This window comes from Daldinia childiae (assembly GCF_008694065.1).
Source record: "Daldinia childiae strain JS-1345 chromosome Unknown Scaffold8, whole genome shotgun sequence".
NCBI classification, from domain to species: domain Eukaryota; kingdom Fungi; phylum Ascomycota; class Sordariomycetes; order Xylariales; family Hypoxylaceae; genus Daldinia; species Daldinia childiae.
In genome coordinates, this window is record NW_022984649.1 from 727,742 (window position 1) to 744,470 (window position 16,729).

A 16,729-nucleotide genomic window follows, 5' to 3' on the forward strand; every position below is an offset into this window, starting at 1 on the left:
TTCTCATTGATGGGAGAGGGAGGGGGGAATCTATCGGCCAAGGATCTTTTATATTTCTGACTCCCACTCGTAGCATCACCCGCCACTTGTGTAACTCATATGTTGTGTCAAGGGGCTATAAATGCCTTGGTGCGGTGGCTGAGACAGTAAGGCAGATTTTCATTTCCTAGGCGAGAAACTTAACATCGAAAGGTAAATCTACTATATTAACTTCCCTGGTGTTAGTTTCATGCGTAAGTTACCCTATGATTATTCTCATTCGTTCTCATTCGGCCTCTATCTACAATTTAAGAACATTGAGGTGAACATGGTATCATCCAAAGACATCAAGCGAGACGCTTGGCGGCGGACTGGATCCATCAATATCGCTCTAATATCAATGTGCGGAATTTCGTTATTAGTATGCCTTATCATAAGTCTCGAGAGGCCAGGAACCTCCATAAATGGAACTACTATTATATTCGAAGGAGAATGCAACCGCACGTCTAGACTTAACACGATACTTCACTTGCTTCTCAATATATTATCAACCGGTATTTTGGCGTCCTCCAACTACTTCATGCAAATTATAAGCTCCCCATCACGTCAAGATATCGACAAAGCTCACATGTTCCTACGCTCTATGGATATTGGAATACCATCTTTCAAGAACATGGGGCTTGTTTCTTATTTTAAAAGAATATGCTGGAGCGTCCTACTCTTATCATCTCTTCCCATACATCTTTTTTTTAATAGTACTATTTTCGAAACACAATTCCAAGGCTCAAGTTGGCAGGTTACTATTGCAACTGAAGCTTTTACGCAAGGTGCGGAATTCTTTCCCCCAGGGGCCAGCCTAGCACCTGCCGGATCATCACACCCTGTGGACTGTCTTGATAATGAATCTTCTTGTAGTAATCAGTTCAGCGGCTTCGGCGGTGTGGTTCCCCTGGAACAATACTTGGATAAGATGTCAGAGCCTATGCGGGATATTAGCAAGGCAGCAAAAATTGGGAGAAGCTGGGATAATTTGGATCCCAATGCCTGCCTTGCTGAGTATATATCTTGCAAGCCGAGAAACCAACGCCGCGACGTAGTTATCGTTGTCGAGAATGGCATGAACAATACAAAGGGATGGCGTAGGAACGAAGTCTTCAACTTAACTTATGACTTATCTCTGCAATGGGACAGATACGTCCCTCCTAATCGTGTTAACTCATTATGGTACTCCACACAATGCAACATAACACGAAAAGCAAGATACGACAGGGAAGAGTGCAATAATAATTGCGGATACATATTTCCAACTGATGACATGACGAAAGGCATAGATGGACCCATGCCATTAGATTGGATGATTTCTTTACACAAACGGATGGTGTTGTCTCCAAGTTTAAAGGCCGAGTTTGGTTTTAATGAGAAGTTTGACAATTTGCCGGTCAAGCACTGTCTCGTCGAATCTTATCCGAGAGTCTGCAAGGTCGGTATATCAAATATGTTGCTGCTTGTTGTCATTATCTGCACGTTTACCAAAGTCATCCAGTGCGCCGTGGTTCTCTGGAAGCTACCGGAGTACACAATTGTTACACCAGGTGATGCCATAGCATCATTTATAGCTAAACCCGATGACTACACGAGCGGGCTTGGGTCACTGGATATTATTGATAGCAATCGGCTTAATATTCAATCTCGCCGGTTCTGGTCATCAGATGAGGTATCTTCCTTAACAGAAACAACAAAACCTCGCCAGTGGTTTGATCTAGAGAGGCGCTATATATCAACTATACCTCGGGCTGTATGGATCCGCACGTATATTCTATTACTGCTGCCTTCAATGGGACTACTGTCTGCAGGGCTTGCACTCTCTTACGAGTCAAACACATTTTCCTTGTAAGTCCTAAGGAGCTTATAGTTTAATATTGTATGTTATAGATATTAATTCCGCCTAGCCAGGGACCATTCGGCCAGTCAGACACGAACCGAAGAAGTGGTGGAATGGACGGGGCTGGGTATCTACTCGTGATTATTGCTTCTAATAGTCCCCAGCTTCTATTATCAATCTGCTACTTCTCTTACAATGGATTTTTTACTCGCCTCCAAGTTGAGCGGGAGTGGAACTCCTACAGCCTAAAATATCAACCCCTTCGGGTTTCCCATCCTAGAGGCCAGCAAGTCTCGAGCTATAGGTTACAACTGCCTTATAAGTATAGCATACCCCTCATAACTATGAGCGTGGCCTGCCACTGGCTCTTGTCTAATGCATTATTTTTGTACATAATCGAAGGTGGTATGTATATCTAAATGGCGTCTTTACTAAGAGCATGATAATAATGGATTAACAGGATTCTGGGGAAGAAGCTATGCGGAAAACACGAAAGCATATTTCCAGGTTTCTGATAACTCTTTGGTCTCTTTCGGATATTCACCACCTGCTATGCTGTCATTTTTCATTGTTTGTTGTGTCCTCATGCCCTTACCATTGCTCTTCAGCCTGCGAAAGCCTAAGGGGAAGATGGTGATAGGGGCCTCAGACTCGTTAGTTATATCAGCAGCTTGCCACTGTTTTATATCCCCACCGGCCGACGTTCAAAGCCAAGCAGGTTCACCCTCGAACGATGAAGGCAAGTTAAACATATATCAAAATAGCAATGTCAACTATGACTAATGAGTTCAGTGGTCGTCAACACCCATGACCATGAAGATGATATCAGGAGGCTAGCAACGGATGATTTCGACGACCGAGAAGAAGAAATGCTGCTGGAATTGTCTCAATCGAAACTGAAATGGGGTGCTACATGCCTACCAAGTGACGTTGCCGAGGCTATGAGCGAGGAGAGTGGAAACACGGTAATGCACCTTGGCTTCGGCGGTGAGTCATCTAATGTTAGATGTCCTGAAGAGGGGGAATGGTATGTGTAAGTTTATGGGTATAGTAACATATGGTGTCTTGTTATTCGTCCTCTATGTAAACTAGAATCTTTTCTTATAGACAATAACTAGTTAGATTATGAGTTAACTAACGTTTAAAACATTACGTTTTACCTTAGCACGTAGAAAAGATCCGTTGAGCCGCTAGTTTTATACTCTTCTGTAATACTTGATAGATTACCTATGCGAATTAGAATATGATTGGTAGGTAATTCAGCGGGGCTGTATACCTTAGGTACGTTTTTTTACCTAACGTAAGAGATAGAGTTTCTCCATATCGCAGTCTAGGAGATAAGCGTAACCGGGACAAGAACGTAAGCATTAGGTATTAACTTAGGTAAGTACCTAGACTTACTACAAACCCCCGCCGACGAACGCGCCTACCTGCGGCATCATATCTAGGTACCTATAGCTTAGAGACTTGGTGTATCTATCTGTACCATCTGTACCTATAGTATGGTTACTGTTAAAAACGTAGTTACCGATAACTGTGTTGATGCGGGGAACCTCTTGCCACAAAAAATCACCTCAGTGCCATTCGTCCGCCCGCCTGATAGGAAGATAGCGATATTATAAAACGAGAAGTGGGAAACCGCTGCCCCCCTCTGGTCATGTTTCAATCTATTGCCAGAGCTACTATTCGCTCTAGTTTAACATCTCGCCGTTTAAATAAAAACAACAACTTAACTAAGCTATTATCAACCATGGCTGACTTAAAGGTTGATCTCACTGCCCCAAACGGCAAGAAGTTTACCCTCCCTACCGGTCTTTTTATTAATAATGAATTCGTTAAATCAAGCTCAGGGGCCAAGATTGCGAGCATTAACCCGACGTTAGACTCCCCTTTCCCTTCCCTTCCCTTCCCTTCCCTCACCTCTTCCTTCTTAAATATAACTTAGGTACTCATCTAGATATTAATCAATTCAACTTTTAGAAATGAGCAAGAAATATGTTCTGTCGAAGCAGCTAGCGTCGAAGACATTGATAAAGCCGTAGCTGCTGCAAGAGCTGCACTGAACCATGAGTCATGGCGAGATATCTCTCCAACTGATCGCGGTAGGATGATGTATAAATTGGCGGATATAATCGAACAAGAAGAGGATATCCTAGCCACTATCGAAACCTGGGATAATGGCAAACCACTTGGCGACTCTCATGGAGACGTATCTGAGGTCGTCAATACCATTCGATACTATGCTGGCTATGCTGACAAGATCCACGGCGAAACTATTCCCACCACAAACCAGAAGTTTGCCTACACATTGAAACAACCTATTGGAGTCTGCGCTCAGATCATCCCTGTAAGTGCGATATTTCATGACATCCTTCACTCACCTATTAGTAGGATCTGACATGTGATCTCACACATGTGATTGAATACTAATATCTGAATAACATAGTGGAACTACCCAATGGCGATGGCGGCATGGAAATTGGGACCAGCACTTGCCTGTGGAAATACAGTTGTCATGAAGCCTGCTGAGCAAACTCCTCTATCCATCCTATACTTGGCGAGTCTCATACCCAAGGCTGGCTTCCCTCCCGGAGTTGTCAACATTACCAATGGGTATGGTAGAGAGGCTGGCCATGCGCTCGCAAGCCATCTGGAGATCGACAAGGTTGCCTTTACCGGCTCGACTGTAACAGGAAAGCAGATTATGAAGACAGCTAGCGTCAACATGAAGAACATCACCCTCGAAACTGGTGGTAAATCTCCTCTGCTAGTCTTCGAAGACGCTGATATCGAGCAAGCAGCGAAATGGGCGCATGCCGGAATCATGAGCAACATGGGCCAGATCTGCACGGCGACCTCGCGTATCCTCGTCCAAGAGAACATCTACGATAAATTCGTAGAGAAGTTCCGGGAGGAGGTCAAGAACACGAGCAAGGTCGGCGACCCCTTCGAGGAGGGTACATTCCAAGGCCCTCAAGTTACCAAGGCGCAGTACGAGAGGGTCCTGAGCTTTGTGGAATCAGGTAAGTCAGAAGGAGCCACACTAACGGACGGAGGTATCCCTTGTCCGCTCAATGGAAAGGGTTACTTCGTCGCGCCTACCGTCTTCACCAATGTAAAGGATAGCATGAAGATTTACCGAGAGGAGGTGTTCGGCCCTTTCGTTGTCATCGTGCCGTTCAAGGCTGAAGATCAAGCAATCACGATGGCGAACGACACCACCTACGGACTAGGCTCAGCTATCTTCACCCAGAACCTCGAGCTTGCTCATCGCGTTGCCGCGCGCATCGAGGCGGGTATGGTCTGGATCAACTCTTCCAACGATTCGGATTTCAGAGTCCCGTTCGGAGGTGTGAAGCAGAGCGGTATCGGCCGAGAGCTAGGAGAAGCTGGTCTCGCCGGATACTTGCAAACCAAGTCCATTCATGTGAATCTAGGTCAGAAATTGTAAGAACATCAGAGTCCGTCGGCCTCAGAAAAGTACGGCAGATCAATCCTGTAATGATATCAACTGTTGGAACTTAATAGTCTAACTTAATATTGCTTTCCAATTTGTGTTAGTTATACCGTTCTTACATGTTTCCTCTCATAGGATAAGGTGAGAGCCCCATTGCTAGGTGGGGTTTAGGCTGAAGGATCGCGGCATTGGGAGCTTAAAATTGCATTGCTTGGTTCGGCTCCACACGACGACGGAAGCAGGAGGGAAGGAATACCTACATATGCGAATATGAGCTGCCTGTTCCTTGGAAGTCTGCCGTTCCTGACATGACAGCATGATAAGCAGGCCCATCGCCTGAATTTCTCGAACTGGGATTCTTTAGCTCCATTATGTAGTGTATTGAATCCTGGTCTCTAATGTTGCTCGTGATTCGTCAATTGGTCCATATTACCGTGGTCTCCTTTTCGTAGGGCTCAGCTAACATTCTGCAAGTCAGCAATTATGATCGCCTTGTTATAGTCGTTATTAGAAGGTAGAATTTTGACATGTGCTCGGTCCCCAGAGCTAACTCTATGTATAGTGCACCCTATTTCCACTCGCGCGATCCCACGAACTAGGTAGGTTAGGTAGAAGGTTGTCGGGCATTGCCACGCGGCTGCACGCGTAAAACTAACGCACAAACGGGGCTAACTAGCTGCTATGTAGTTAGGTAGGTAGGTAGGTAGGTACTAGTTAGCAAGGTCCGTTTGTTAGGTTGTTGACGGTCTTCCCGTCTTGACAAGGGGCATGGTTTTTTTTTTTTTTTTTTTTTTTTTTTCAAAACTCTCTCGTCGGCACTTGCGGCCGCGAACGTCAACGCCAACTACCGGCGAACAGATGTCGACGAACGCCATGTACCGGATGCCCGTTAGGTAACTTAAATAACAACTTAAATCGTATCCGTCGCCCGTCTGTGGGCTAATTCGCCTGGCCGGGTCTTGGGCCGTTACACTAAGATATATTGACGTCTTCTCCATTTTCCCCAGATGATGATGCCCATGCTACCTCATACCGGTACTGGCTTGGTGTAACAGGACAGGCTGACTGACAGGTTCTTTGGTGGCGTTGTATGCTATGCTACCTTATGCTGGGCCATTCTTTCGGCCTTGGTCCAATCGGTTTAGTCCATATAGGGTAAATCATGGGGTGAAGATCCCTTCCGTATTCTCTTAAGGTACGATCCTACACGAGAAGAAGAGAGAGGACCTCAATAATAACAGGATCAATTGCCAAGGGTCGCTTTGGGATCTTTTTATTTTTATTTTAATGAGCTGTCCCGAAAAGAACATTGCCCCTGGCACCGTTTATGTGCAAAGATTAGCCGAGTGGGCATTTATTCTCGATCCTTTAGATGAAAGAAGAGGACCTGCATTAATTAACGAACCAATCAATCATATCAATCTCGTTAAGCACGTACTGCATAGAGATCTACTTTCCCATTCCCGTGTATGTATGTAGGGGAACAATACATACCTAAAAATGTCTAGAAATAAAAAAAGAAAATAATAAAACTTCCTTCCCCGCCACCTAGCTTTTCTCCAGGTTCAGCAACCTTCGTTCAACTGTCAGTGCATATCGCCTTATCACGCAGTCGTCGCCGCAGAACCGACACGACGGCACCGTCTAACAAAGTAACGTTGCGACGCGTGCTAGCGGGAGAGATAGCGAAGGACGAATCCCGGGATCTTGGAGGCAGCTTTCCGACCTATTCGACCTGCCCTCCTCCATCTATCGCCTCTCGGGTAGATTGCCTATAATTGCAGGAGTAGCTGCGCCCTAGTCTGGATAGGAAGCCGGCTCCAAAAACCCGGTTCGCGACGCTGAGAGGACACCTCGTACAGCTGTCATAGGGACACCTCGTAGGAGTTGGAGTTGTTTGTTGGAACGGCAAACGGACCCCGGCCTCGAATCAGCTTATCGTCGCAATCGTTGGACGCGCCTAGCTGGGGGGAAAGCATTGGATAAGATCTGTATTAAAGATCGATATCCACTCCTAGACATTCATTAATTCCATCCTCCTTCCGTCTTTTCTTGGTTTTCGTGTTCTACAACCTTCTACCATCGGCGTCATGTGGTCGAAAGCCGTCCTCTCATTGTTACTGCTTACCGTCACGTCGGTCCAGGCTATCTGGCCGATTCCGGAGTCCATTAGCACGGGCAACTCTACGCTTTGGATAGGAGACGTTCTGTTAGTTACTTACAATGGAGATAAAGTATGCTAGTTTTTCTTTTAGGCATCTAGGCCATGCTGCAAATGTTAACATAAACTAATTTATTTGGTAGATTCCTTGGATCAAGAATTACATCCCGTTCGGCGGCCCCAAGTTCTCCAGCAAGGAGATCGTCAAAGGAGGAGTCTCACGTATGGTGAAGAATATCCTGGATAATAATTATATCCCGTGGAAGTTGTACCCGCGACTAGCGCTCGAGCAGACGGAACCAAGTCTCTGGCAGCACAAGACTTACATAACTTGGCTCGAGATTGTTCAGACTGGAAAGGACACGGCAAAGACGTTTAAGCCCCTCGCGGGTGATGTTGACGAGTCGTACAACCTAACTCTCAACGCCAACGGCAAGGCCAGGATCACAGCCGTCTCCTCCACGGGTGTTCTTCGAGCTCTTGAGAGTTTCTCGCAGCTGTTTTTTAAGCACTCCAAGGGTCCTATTTACACCAAGCTAGCTCCGGTCAAGATTACCGACGCGCCTCAATATGACCACCGAGGTATCCTTCTTGACGTTTCTAGAAACTACCTTCCCCTCGACGCCATCTACCGAACCATCGATGCCTTATCGTGGAGCAAGTTGAACCGACTTCATATCCACGCTACGGACTCGCAGTCCTGGCCGCTGGAGATCCCCTCGCTTCCAGAACTCCACCAGAAAGGCGCATATGCTCAGGGAAAGACATACTCGCCTGTCGACGTGGCAGCCATCCAGACGTACGCGATCCAGCGCGGTGTACAAGCTATTTTTGAGATCGACTCCCCTGGACACTTCGGCGTCGCGGCTCTGTCGCATCCGGACTTGATTACGGGTTGGGGCGCATCTCCGTGGACAACTTACTGCGCCGAGCCTCCTTGCGGTCAGCTCAAGCTCAACGAGCCTCAGGTAGACCCCTTCCTCGACACGTTGATGGACGATCTCCTGCCAAGGCTCGCCCCGTACTCAGCTTACTTCCATACGGGTGGTGACGAGGTCAACTTCAACGAGTACAACCTCGACCCTACGGTTGGTACGAACGATTCATCGGTAATCGTGCCACTCCTACAAAAGTTCATCGACAAGCACCACGCGCGAGTGCGCAAGGCCGGCTTGGTACCTATGGTCTGGGAAGAGATCCCTGCGAGCTACAACGTTACTATTGGAGACGACGTTGTGGTGCAATCCTGGCTTGGAGACGCGGCTATTAAGAGCCTCACAGCTAATGGCCACAAGGTCATTACTAGTAACTACAACTTTTGGGTAAGTAGATTCAGCACTCTTAAGCCATTTCTGAACCATTACTAACAACAATCCCAGTACCTCGACTGCGGCCGCGGCCAATGGCTTAACTTTGCCGAGGGCGAGTCCTTCGAGGAGAACTATCCATTCAACGACTGGTGTGGGCCAACCAAGAACTGGCGTCTGATCTACTCGTATGACCCGCGCGCGGGCCTAACCGACGAAGAGGCTGAACTAGTCATCGGCGGTGAAGTCGGTGCATGGGCGGAAGCTATTGACGAAGTTAATCTTGACAGTATCCTATGGCCGCGCGCTAGTGCCGCAGGCGAAGTGCTCTGGTCGGGCCGCCTTGACGCCGCGGGAGAGAACCGAACGCAGCTCGACGCAGCGCCGCGTCTAGCTGAGTTCCGCGAGCGTATGTTGGCGCGTGGGGTTAGGGCCGAGCCAATTCAAATGGTGTACTGCACGCAGGGTATGGATCCTAATACGTGCCTCTTCCAATAAAGGACTATACCATCACGCCTCAAAAAAAAATTTAGCGCCGCGCTCTTCGCGTCAACGACGATCTTCTTGTACATACTTAATACTTTTACATATCTAGCTAAAAAGGAGCTAAATATGGAGGATTGATAATATGACAGCTTGATCCTCGAGTTGATATCTGCTGTGTTGAAATAGGAAACGAAGCCCGTAAGACTCGGTATATGTGATAGATTGTGTTTAAGTCTGTCTTTCTATGGCAATAATAAATTTAATGTAAGTCTACCTATATGAAGTTGACATTAAGAAGTGACGTCTAGGGGGCGCAATTCCCATATTCGTAGGATTTATACTTTTGCCTCGGCTAGTGCCAGACTATCATGTAAGACCCTTATGCCTACCTCTTGCCTACCTAGGTACGTCTTACTGCACCTTCCGCACATTCATGGCTCGTCAATGAGAAGCTGCGTCTTTACTATATACATACTATATACAGATGTCTTAAGGCTTTAAAGTCTAATATCCTTCTGTCAGCACATTATCTACCTCAATACATTTCATACTTTTACTTCAACAAACACAACAGAACTTGAGTCCCCACTGTTGTGTTCGGAGTCGGCATCACGATACTCAATAAATCTTTAGCAGATTCATATTCTTGATGAATCGGTGTAATGAATTCATCCGTAGCTATACCCTTGTCGTATTTAACTCAAGTTATTATGGAGTCATCGCTTCGTCGAGCTACGATAAACGGGTTCGGCAACTTTCCTCTAGCGAGCCAGACTGACGAGATATAGATATGTTCTTACGCGTTACACGACGATAGTTACCTTAGATGCGGTAACCCGGCCAGGTTACAGTTACCTAACCTACCTGTCAACGGGATAAGAGCGAGATCTGCGTCACGCCTTTAAATAAAAATACGATATACGCAATCAACGATAGGTATGTGCCAAACGCAAGTCATGTAATACGTCACCCCGCATCCGGTTTCTGAGACGCCTCGGTATTACCATATTCGCACACCTATAACGTCGATCTTCAACGTCCAAGTGGGTAAGGTGAATCGGAATAATAGGCACGCCAAACGTAAAGAGTATAGCTTCAACGCTTCAGCGGTGGAATAGCTTAGTCAAGGACCATGAATCAGCCGATCCTGTCAATAATTATCTCAACTTCTCGGCCTCCTGTATTCCTCCTCTCCCGACTGGATACACCTAGGTAGGTTAGGGATATACCCCATGAACGCTGTAAACTAGCGAACGCGATACCAAATGTATCTGTGTCACATTACTCATGTCGACCGCTGTTTGTCGGCTAGAAGCCTGTTCTCCTAATGAACTGGGTTCTACCCCTGGGGTTTCCTCGCCCGCGGACCCCGCGGGACCGTATCGCTTCGAAGTGTTCTGTCTAACAGAACATATTCGTTCTCGACAGACCCAATGTGATACAATGTATAGTAATCGTAGATGACTGGCCTCGTACTCACCTTATGTTCGCTTAAATATAAAGATCGGTATAAGAAGTCAAAGACTGAGCTAGATTCGACAGCTACCCTAAACCTTCGTTCATTTCGTTTTGCTCATAATCATGGGGTTGATCGAAACGGCGTTGGACCATGTGTCCCTTAAATCCGCCATCATAGTCCTCGGTGTCGTCTATGCCCTATGGACTATATATGTCAAAATTGACGAAACAGTTCGACTGCGACGGCTCGGCGTCCGGGGTCTTCAGATCAAGAGTAACGCACCGTTCGGTAAGTGTCCATGAGAGACAAATGCTATCCAGAGGTTAGTACCCTGACAAGTAGAACAGGCATAGATATCATCAAGAAACAGATCGTCGGTTCCATCACCCACACAAGCTACGAGGTATTCCTCCAGTTTGTGGCCGATAAACCCAGTTACACCGCCGAGTCCGTCCTTCTCGGAAACCGCGTAGTCACGACCGCCGACCCCGAGAACATTAAGGCGGTCCTCGCTACCCAGTTCGCGGATTTTGGTAAGGGCGAGCAGTTCCATAAGGAGTGGAGCGAGTTCCTCGGCGACAGTATCTTTGCTACCGACGGCCATCAGTGGCATGCTAGTAGACAGCTCATCCGCCCTCAATTCTCGAGGGAGCGTATCAGCGACTTGAACTGCTTTGAGTCTCATCTTGAAACTTTCTTCAAAGCTATAGCGAATGGCGGTGTTCTGGATGGCAAGGAGCAAAAGGTCGATATTGAGGCCGGTAACGGTAAACCATTCGATATCTGTGATCTCTTATATAGATATACTCTCGATGTCGCTACCGACTTCCTGCTAGGACTGGACGTACAGTCCCTCACGTAAGAATACCCTGCGCTTCCCATCTGCCCTTGTCAGGGGACGGAAATAGCTTACACGCAACAGAAAACCACGTGAGCCCTTCGCCGACGCTTTCAACGAGGTGCAGAGAGTCCAGAATATCCGCGCGCGTGCTGGCCCGCTCGACCCGTTCGTGCCTAAGAAGACTTTCCGCCAAGGCCTCAAGGTGGTCAACGAACTCTGCAACATCTATATCGACCGCGCACTGCGCCTCAGTCCCGAGGAACTGGCATCCAAGACCAAGTCCGACCAGGACTATACTTTCCTACACGAGCTTGCCTCCTTCACTCGCGACCGGAAAGTACTCCGTGACCAACTCGTCGCCGTGCTCCTTGCCGGCCGCGATACCACCGCCTCCACACTATCTTTCACATTCTATGAGCTCGGCCGCCATCCCGAAGTCGTGCACAAAATCCGCCAAGAGATCATCGAGCACGTCGGCCTAGACCGCACGCCTACGTACGCCGACCTGAAGAGCATGAAGTACTTACAGAACGTGATCAACGAGACCCTACGCCTGTACCCCGCTGTGCCGTACAACGTACGCACCGCGCTCAAAGACACGACACTCCCGCGCGGCGGCGGGCCCGACGGCTCCTTGCCGCTGCCGGTGCTAAAGGGCACGGCGATCGGATATTCGACGTTAGTGATGCAGCGCCGGCCCGACCTGTACCCGGCCGGATCGGACCCAGATGTGTATTGTCCAGAAAGATGGTTCTCCTGGCAGCCGAAGCCGTGGTGCTACATCCCGTTTAACGGGGGCCCGCGCATCTGCATCGGGCAGCAGTTCGCGCTGACGGAGATGGCGTACGTGCTCACGCGCGTGTTCCAACGGTTCGAGCGCGTGGAGAGTTTCATGCACGAGATTGACGGGGGCAAACCCAAGCTCAAGTCCGAGGTTGTGATTAAACCGGGAGATGGCGTTAGGGTTGCGCTGTGGGAGGCGAAGAAGGTGTGAGATGATAGAAAAGCAGAAAAGAAAAAAAGAAGAAAAAAGGAAATATTAAAAGAATGAAAGGAAGAAGTAGAGACTTCGTAAGAAAAGCTGTTTGTTTAATGGAATCCAAGTCTCCGTGACTTCACGTATATATCATACTATACCTTCTAGCATTAACCAGGTCAATTCTGCTATCGCGCAGAATACGAGAAACGAAACTACCTACGAAAGACAAATTTCTGTATAGCTATATGCCGGTATAACTCTAATTGACGACGGTTTGAATAATTTTGGTTGCGTCTGGGCAGTCATTCCTTTTTAAAGTACATAATTCTTGCTCGTCCGATTTATTTCGGCCGAGCTGACGGGGTGTGTAGTAGGTAGGTAGGTAGTAGCGGTGCGCCGCTGACCAACACAATCAATAGGTTAGGTAGACATGTCGGAAGGATTGAGCTGCTTAGAAAGGTATGTGGGGGGTCTAAAGTGCCTTTAAAATGGCTGCCTTTATATAAATAAAAGTGTCGAGCTGGTGTGTGTGTGACTTTCTAAAGTGATATATCATTTCGGAAGAAATGTTTGTTTACGTGGGTACCTATGTTGCATCTTTATTTTTATCCGACGTCGTCTTCACCTTTTGGTTTCTGAGAGAAAGCAAATTTATGCCTGTTATTATGTCTTATCATGTAAATTTATATGAAATGTGTAGTATAGACTAGCTTTTACTCGAGCAACACTATATATTTATTTTACTTGGTTATTATTTATACTATCGTGTAAATAGGGAAATAGGGAAATAGGGGGTGATCAAGCAGTAATAACAGTCTGTCCTCCACTCTCTCCAATATCATTATATAGGTGGCCAGGCTCAGTTTGTAAAGACGAACCATCACAGTAAACCCGCAACAGGCCACAAAGATACTACTGAGGATAAATATGGTGTTTATTAGAAACGATACGCGCAACCATAGCATGTCTACCAGTTCCACTGTGTTAAGGAATATAGTGAGGACTTCGTCTCTATTAGTTCTATCTGACAGGTATATGATTATAAAGCGAATTATAAAGCGAGTGATAATGGCACAACGCCGTTAGATCGTAGATTCCATAATATGGCTTTACATGGCCTTCTTCCCTTTCCTTTAAATAACCTCCCTCGATTTATGAAATCAAATTACCTCCTCCTATTAATTTCTCGTAGGTATCTCTAGTCATTGGCAGCTATAGGCGACCCTGCCGCTAAATGTGTGAAGAAAGTCGGAACCTCGAGTGCCGAAGGAAAAAAAAAGGATAACACACAGATATCGAAAAAGACATGCGCCAGCCGCACTAACAGCACGGTAACTGCTGTCAAAGCGTCGTTTAATGTCTCCGTGCTAGAAGAAGAGCAGTTCTTAACCTTATGGTGGAAAAAAACAGCCGGAAATCACATATCGAAAGATATCCCTTTGTCGTTCATCACACTCATGGTATAGACGCCTTGACACATCTCCCTGTTAAAGACCCATCGTGCTCCTACGTGTCCGATGAAACTGCTAAGCATGGCGGCGCATGCGGCCCACGGCACGATGCCCAGCGTGACCATGTTGGCGCTTATGCCCGTTCCCCAGCCGATGCACACGGCCCAGACGATCCAGACCGCGAACACGACGGGTTGGTACGGATCCCGGTCCCGGCGGCGGTGGGTGTACGACGATAGACAACACCCCAACACCAGACAGGAGCCGAGTGCCAGTCCCGGTGGCACGTTTTTTAGCAGCAGGTCGAGCCTGACTGCGCGGAGGAGGCTTTGGCTATAAGACTAGAGAGTCGGAACGGTTGCTTTCAGCGGGAGGGTATCAATAAAAAAAAGAGAGGGAGAGGTTGGGCTGACAACGCACGTCGATATTTACAAGAACATCCCCCCGCGCCGATTCCGCGCGAACGATATAACACGTCGTAAGAAAACTACAAGTCACGGCGGGAACTAGCTCAGCAAGTTCTGAAAGCGAGGGTTTTCGCCGTGACGGTAATATGTATTGTTGGTGATAGACCTGGTTTCCAGGGGGTCCGAATGAACGACATGTTGCGTACATCTGAAGAATGTGCGAAGGAAAGATCGGTAGATTCAATTCAGACACATCGGAGGACGTATGATGTAGGCGCACCGATTTGAAGATGTCAGCGATCAAAATACCATTCTACCCTGAGACCCTTATACTTTCTCCCGAGATGGTCTAAAGTCGAATTTGGTGCTTACGCGTTGGCCAATGGCCTCGCTGAACTTCGCCGGCTTGCATGGCTATAGAAATTGGAGTCTAGGTGATGTAGGCAGGGTTAGCTGACACTCTGACGATCTTTGTCTTACATCATGACACTTTTTACAGGGCGTTGTGTTACTCCGCATGATACCAGTTGGGCTCCAAGGGGCGCAGCAAGTTACATATCCGTGAGCTGCAGCCTTCGATGCTAGGCTGACTGCGAGGCTATATGACAGCATCTTCCAATAAGATGCCTACGATGATACATTAGATTTTCGGTGAGTATTCCTTCGGTATATATTTGTTGGTTGAACTGTAGTTAGGCAAACCGCTAACAAGAAAAGTCCTACTTATATGCCATTCCTGAATGACTCAAAGGCAACCCCCCCTCTTCGCACGGCGGCGAAAAGGCGTGTATAGACAGATATTGGGCTGCAACGCGATAGCCTCTTCTCTACTCGGATAGGACGGGCTACCTCTTTTAGTTGATTGTATTATGAGAACGGGTGCCCTCCTAAAATCGCCTGCTTGTTAAATAGAGAGGCCTCTGGCTGGACAAGTAAACAGGCGCCGTTTCCTCCAGCCACACTCAGCAGGTAATAATCTCCTTCCTCCGCACTTGTAGAGATCCCTTATTGCGTCCACTCATTCAACTGTTTATTGAAATTTATATAATATATGGTATACGGGCGGCTTTTGATTCGTACCATCACCCAAATTTTAATACGACTAGCCGCCCCGGTCGGTTGGCAATGTTTGATTATTCTGAGGCACGTATGGACAAGGTCATGTTCGACCGTATTAGAGTGCTGTCTGGAGGTATCATGGTCGGTGCTGCTATGCTCCTACCAGCTTTCCAGCACGAAGAGGCCTTTTACCGATACCTGTGAGGTACCTATCCCATCGTTGATTGAGTCGTGCTGACACTGTAAGCATTTTATGGCTCTTCGGGATCTCTACACTCGTCCATAATGCTCTTATTTGGGAGGCCGTCGTCAATTACTTTTTCTTGGCCTTGGTTATGATCGTTGCAGTTATCTTCATCATGATACCGCATTCCAACGTCTCGGTATCTTTCCTGCTCGGTCGTGTTCCTCTCCTGATAGCTTTTATGAGTTTATTTGTTGAGGATTGTTCAAGGTTAGTAGATTATCTTAGACAACTTTTGGATGCATTGAGGTGGACCTTATACTGAACCATCTAGACGCTTCAACCAAAACAGCCGTCACAGGAAAAAAGCGCGGGACCCAAAACTGATACCTCCTGGTGCTGAGAGTGATGTGGATGGACACTCGTTCTTCATGCTTGGCCCCCATGACGAGCTGTTTTCTCACATGAATGGCGGCGAGATACGACAATATAATGCGCTAAGCCAGCACTCATCAGATATATCTCTATCAAATCTTGGACCCGGACGGTTGCCATCGTCATGCGATAGTATGATACGAGATTTCTGGCGTGATGACCTCAATGAATGTAAAAAGGAGGGAGGGCAAGGTGAAAAAAGTTCGGCTCTTAATAAGGCTGTTTTATTTTGGTGATATGTAGTCTGTCTCGAGCAGATTAGAATAGCCTGAGGGTTCGTTCCGTTCCGTTCCGTTTCATTTTATTATATTCTCATTCGAATGGTCGATTACAAACTCTAGTAGCCATACTAGCTAGTAGAGAAGACTGGCTAACACTGTGGTACTTGGAGTTCTGCGGTTATTTCGCAGATACCAAGGACAGTGTTATGAAGCCAGTATCAAGGGAAGACATATATTATATATATGTCAGTTAACATTATCATACTATAGGGTGATATTCGGGTTTTAGTTCCTCGTGCGTATCCGACGAGGCGAATGTGGAATATCAATATTATTTTCGTTCCCGGACGGGCGAGAATTGTTAAATAGTTGCTGGATTGCTTAGTGCCTAAACATCATAAAGTCCACTTAACTATTGAAT

The 16,729-nt window shown here is 47.0% G+C and overlaps 3 protein-coding genes across 3 annotated transcripts; all 3 read left to right on the plus strand.

Annotated features, from left to right (window-relative positions):
* Window positions 1-1,354: 1,354 nt before the first annotated feature.
* GL218_06964 (Aldehyde dehydrogenase) lies at window positions 1,355-5,312 on the plus strand (the record flags this gene model as incomplete). Its single annotated transcript, XM_033583702.1, has 7 exons — window positions 1,355-1,869; window positions 1,929-2,266; window positions 2,322-2,600; window positions 2,654-2,888; window positions 3,557-3,739; window positions 3,842-4,208; window positions 4,308-5,312. The coding sequence occupies 7 exons, from the start codon at window positions 1,355-1,357 to the stop codon at window positions 5,310-5,312; spliced, it is 2,922 nt and encodes a 973-aa protein (XP_033433161.1).
* A 2,096-nt stretch (window positions 5,313-7,408) lies between these two features.
* GL218_06965 (Beta-hexosaminidase 2) lies at window positions 7,409-9,284 on the plus strand (the record flags this gene model as incomplete). The annotated part of the gene is made up of 3 exons (XM_033583703.1): window positions 7,409-7,552; window positions 7,623-8,801; window positions 8,859-9,284. The coding sequence occupies 3 exons, from the start codon at window positions 7,409-7,411 to the stop codon at window positions 9,282-9,284; spliced, it is 1,749 nt and encodes a 582-aa protein (XP_033433160.1).
* Window positions 9,285-10,853: 1,569 nt separating this feature from the next.
* On the plus strand, window positions 10,854-12,566 carry GL218_06966 (Cytochrome P450 52A13; the record flags this gene model as incomplete). Its single annotated transcript, XM_033583704.1, has 3 exons — window positions 10,854-11,019; window positions 11,079-11,589; window positions 11,654-12,566. The coding sequence occupies 3 exons, from the start codon at window positions 10,854-10,856 to the stop codon at window positions 12,564-12,566; spliced, it is 1,590 nt and encodes a 529-aa protein (XP_033433163.1).
* Between the last annotated feature and the right edge of the window lie 4,163 nt (window positions 12,567-16,729).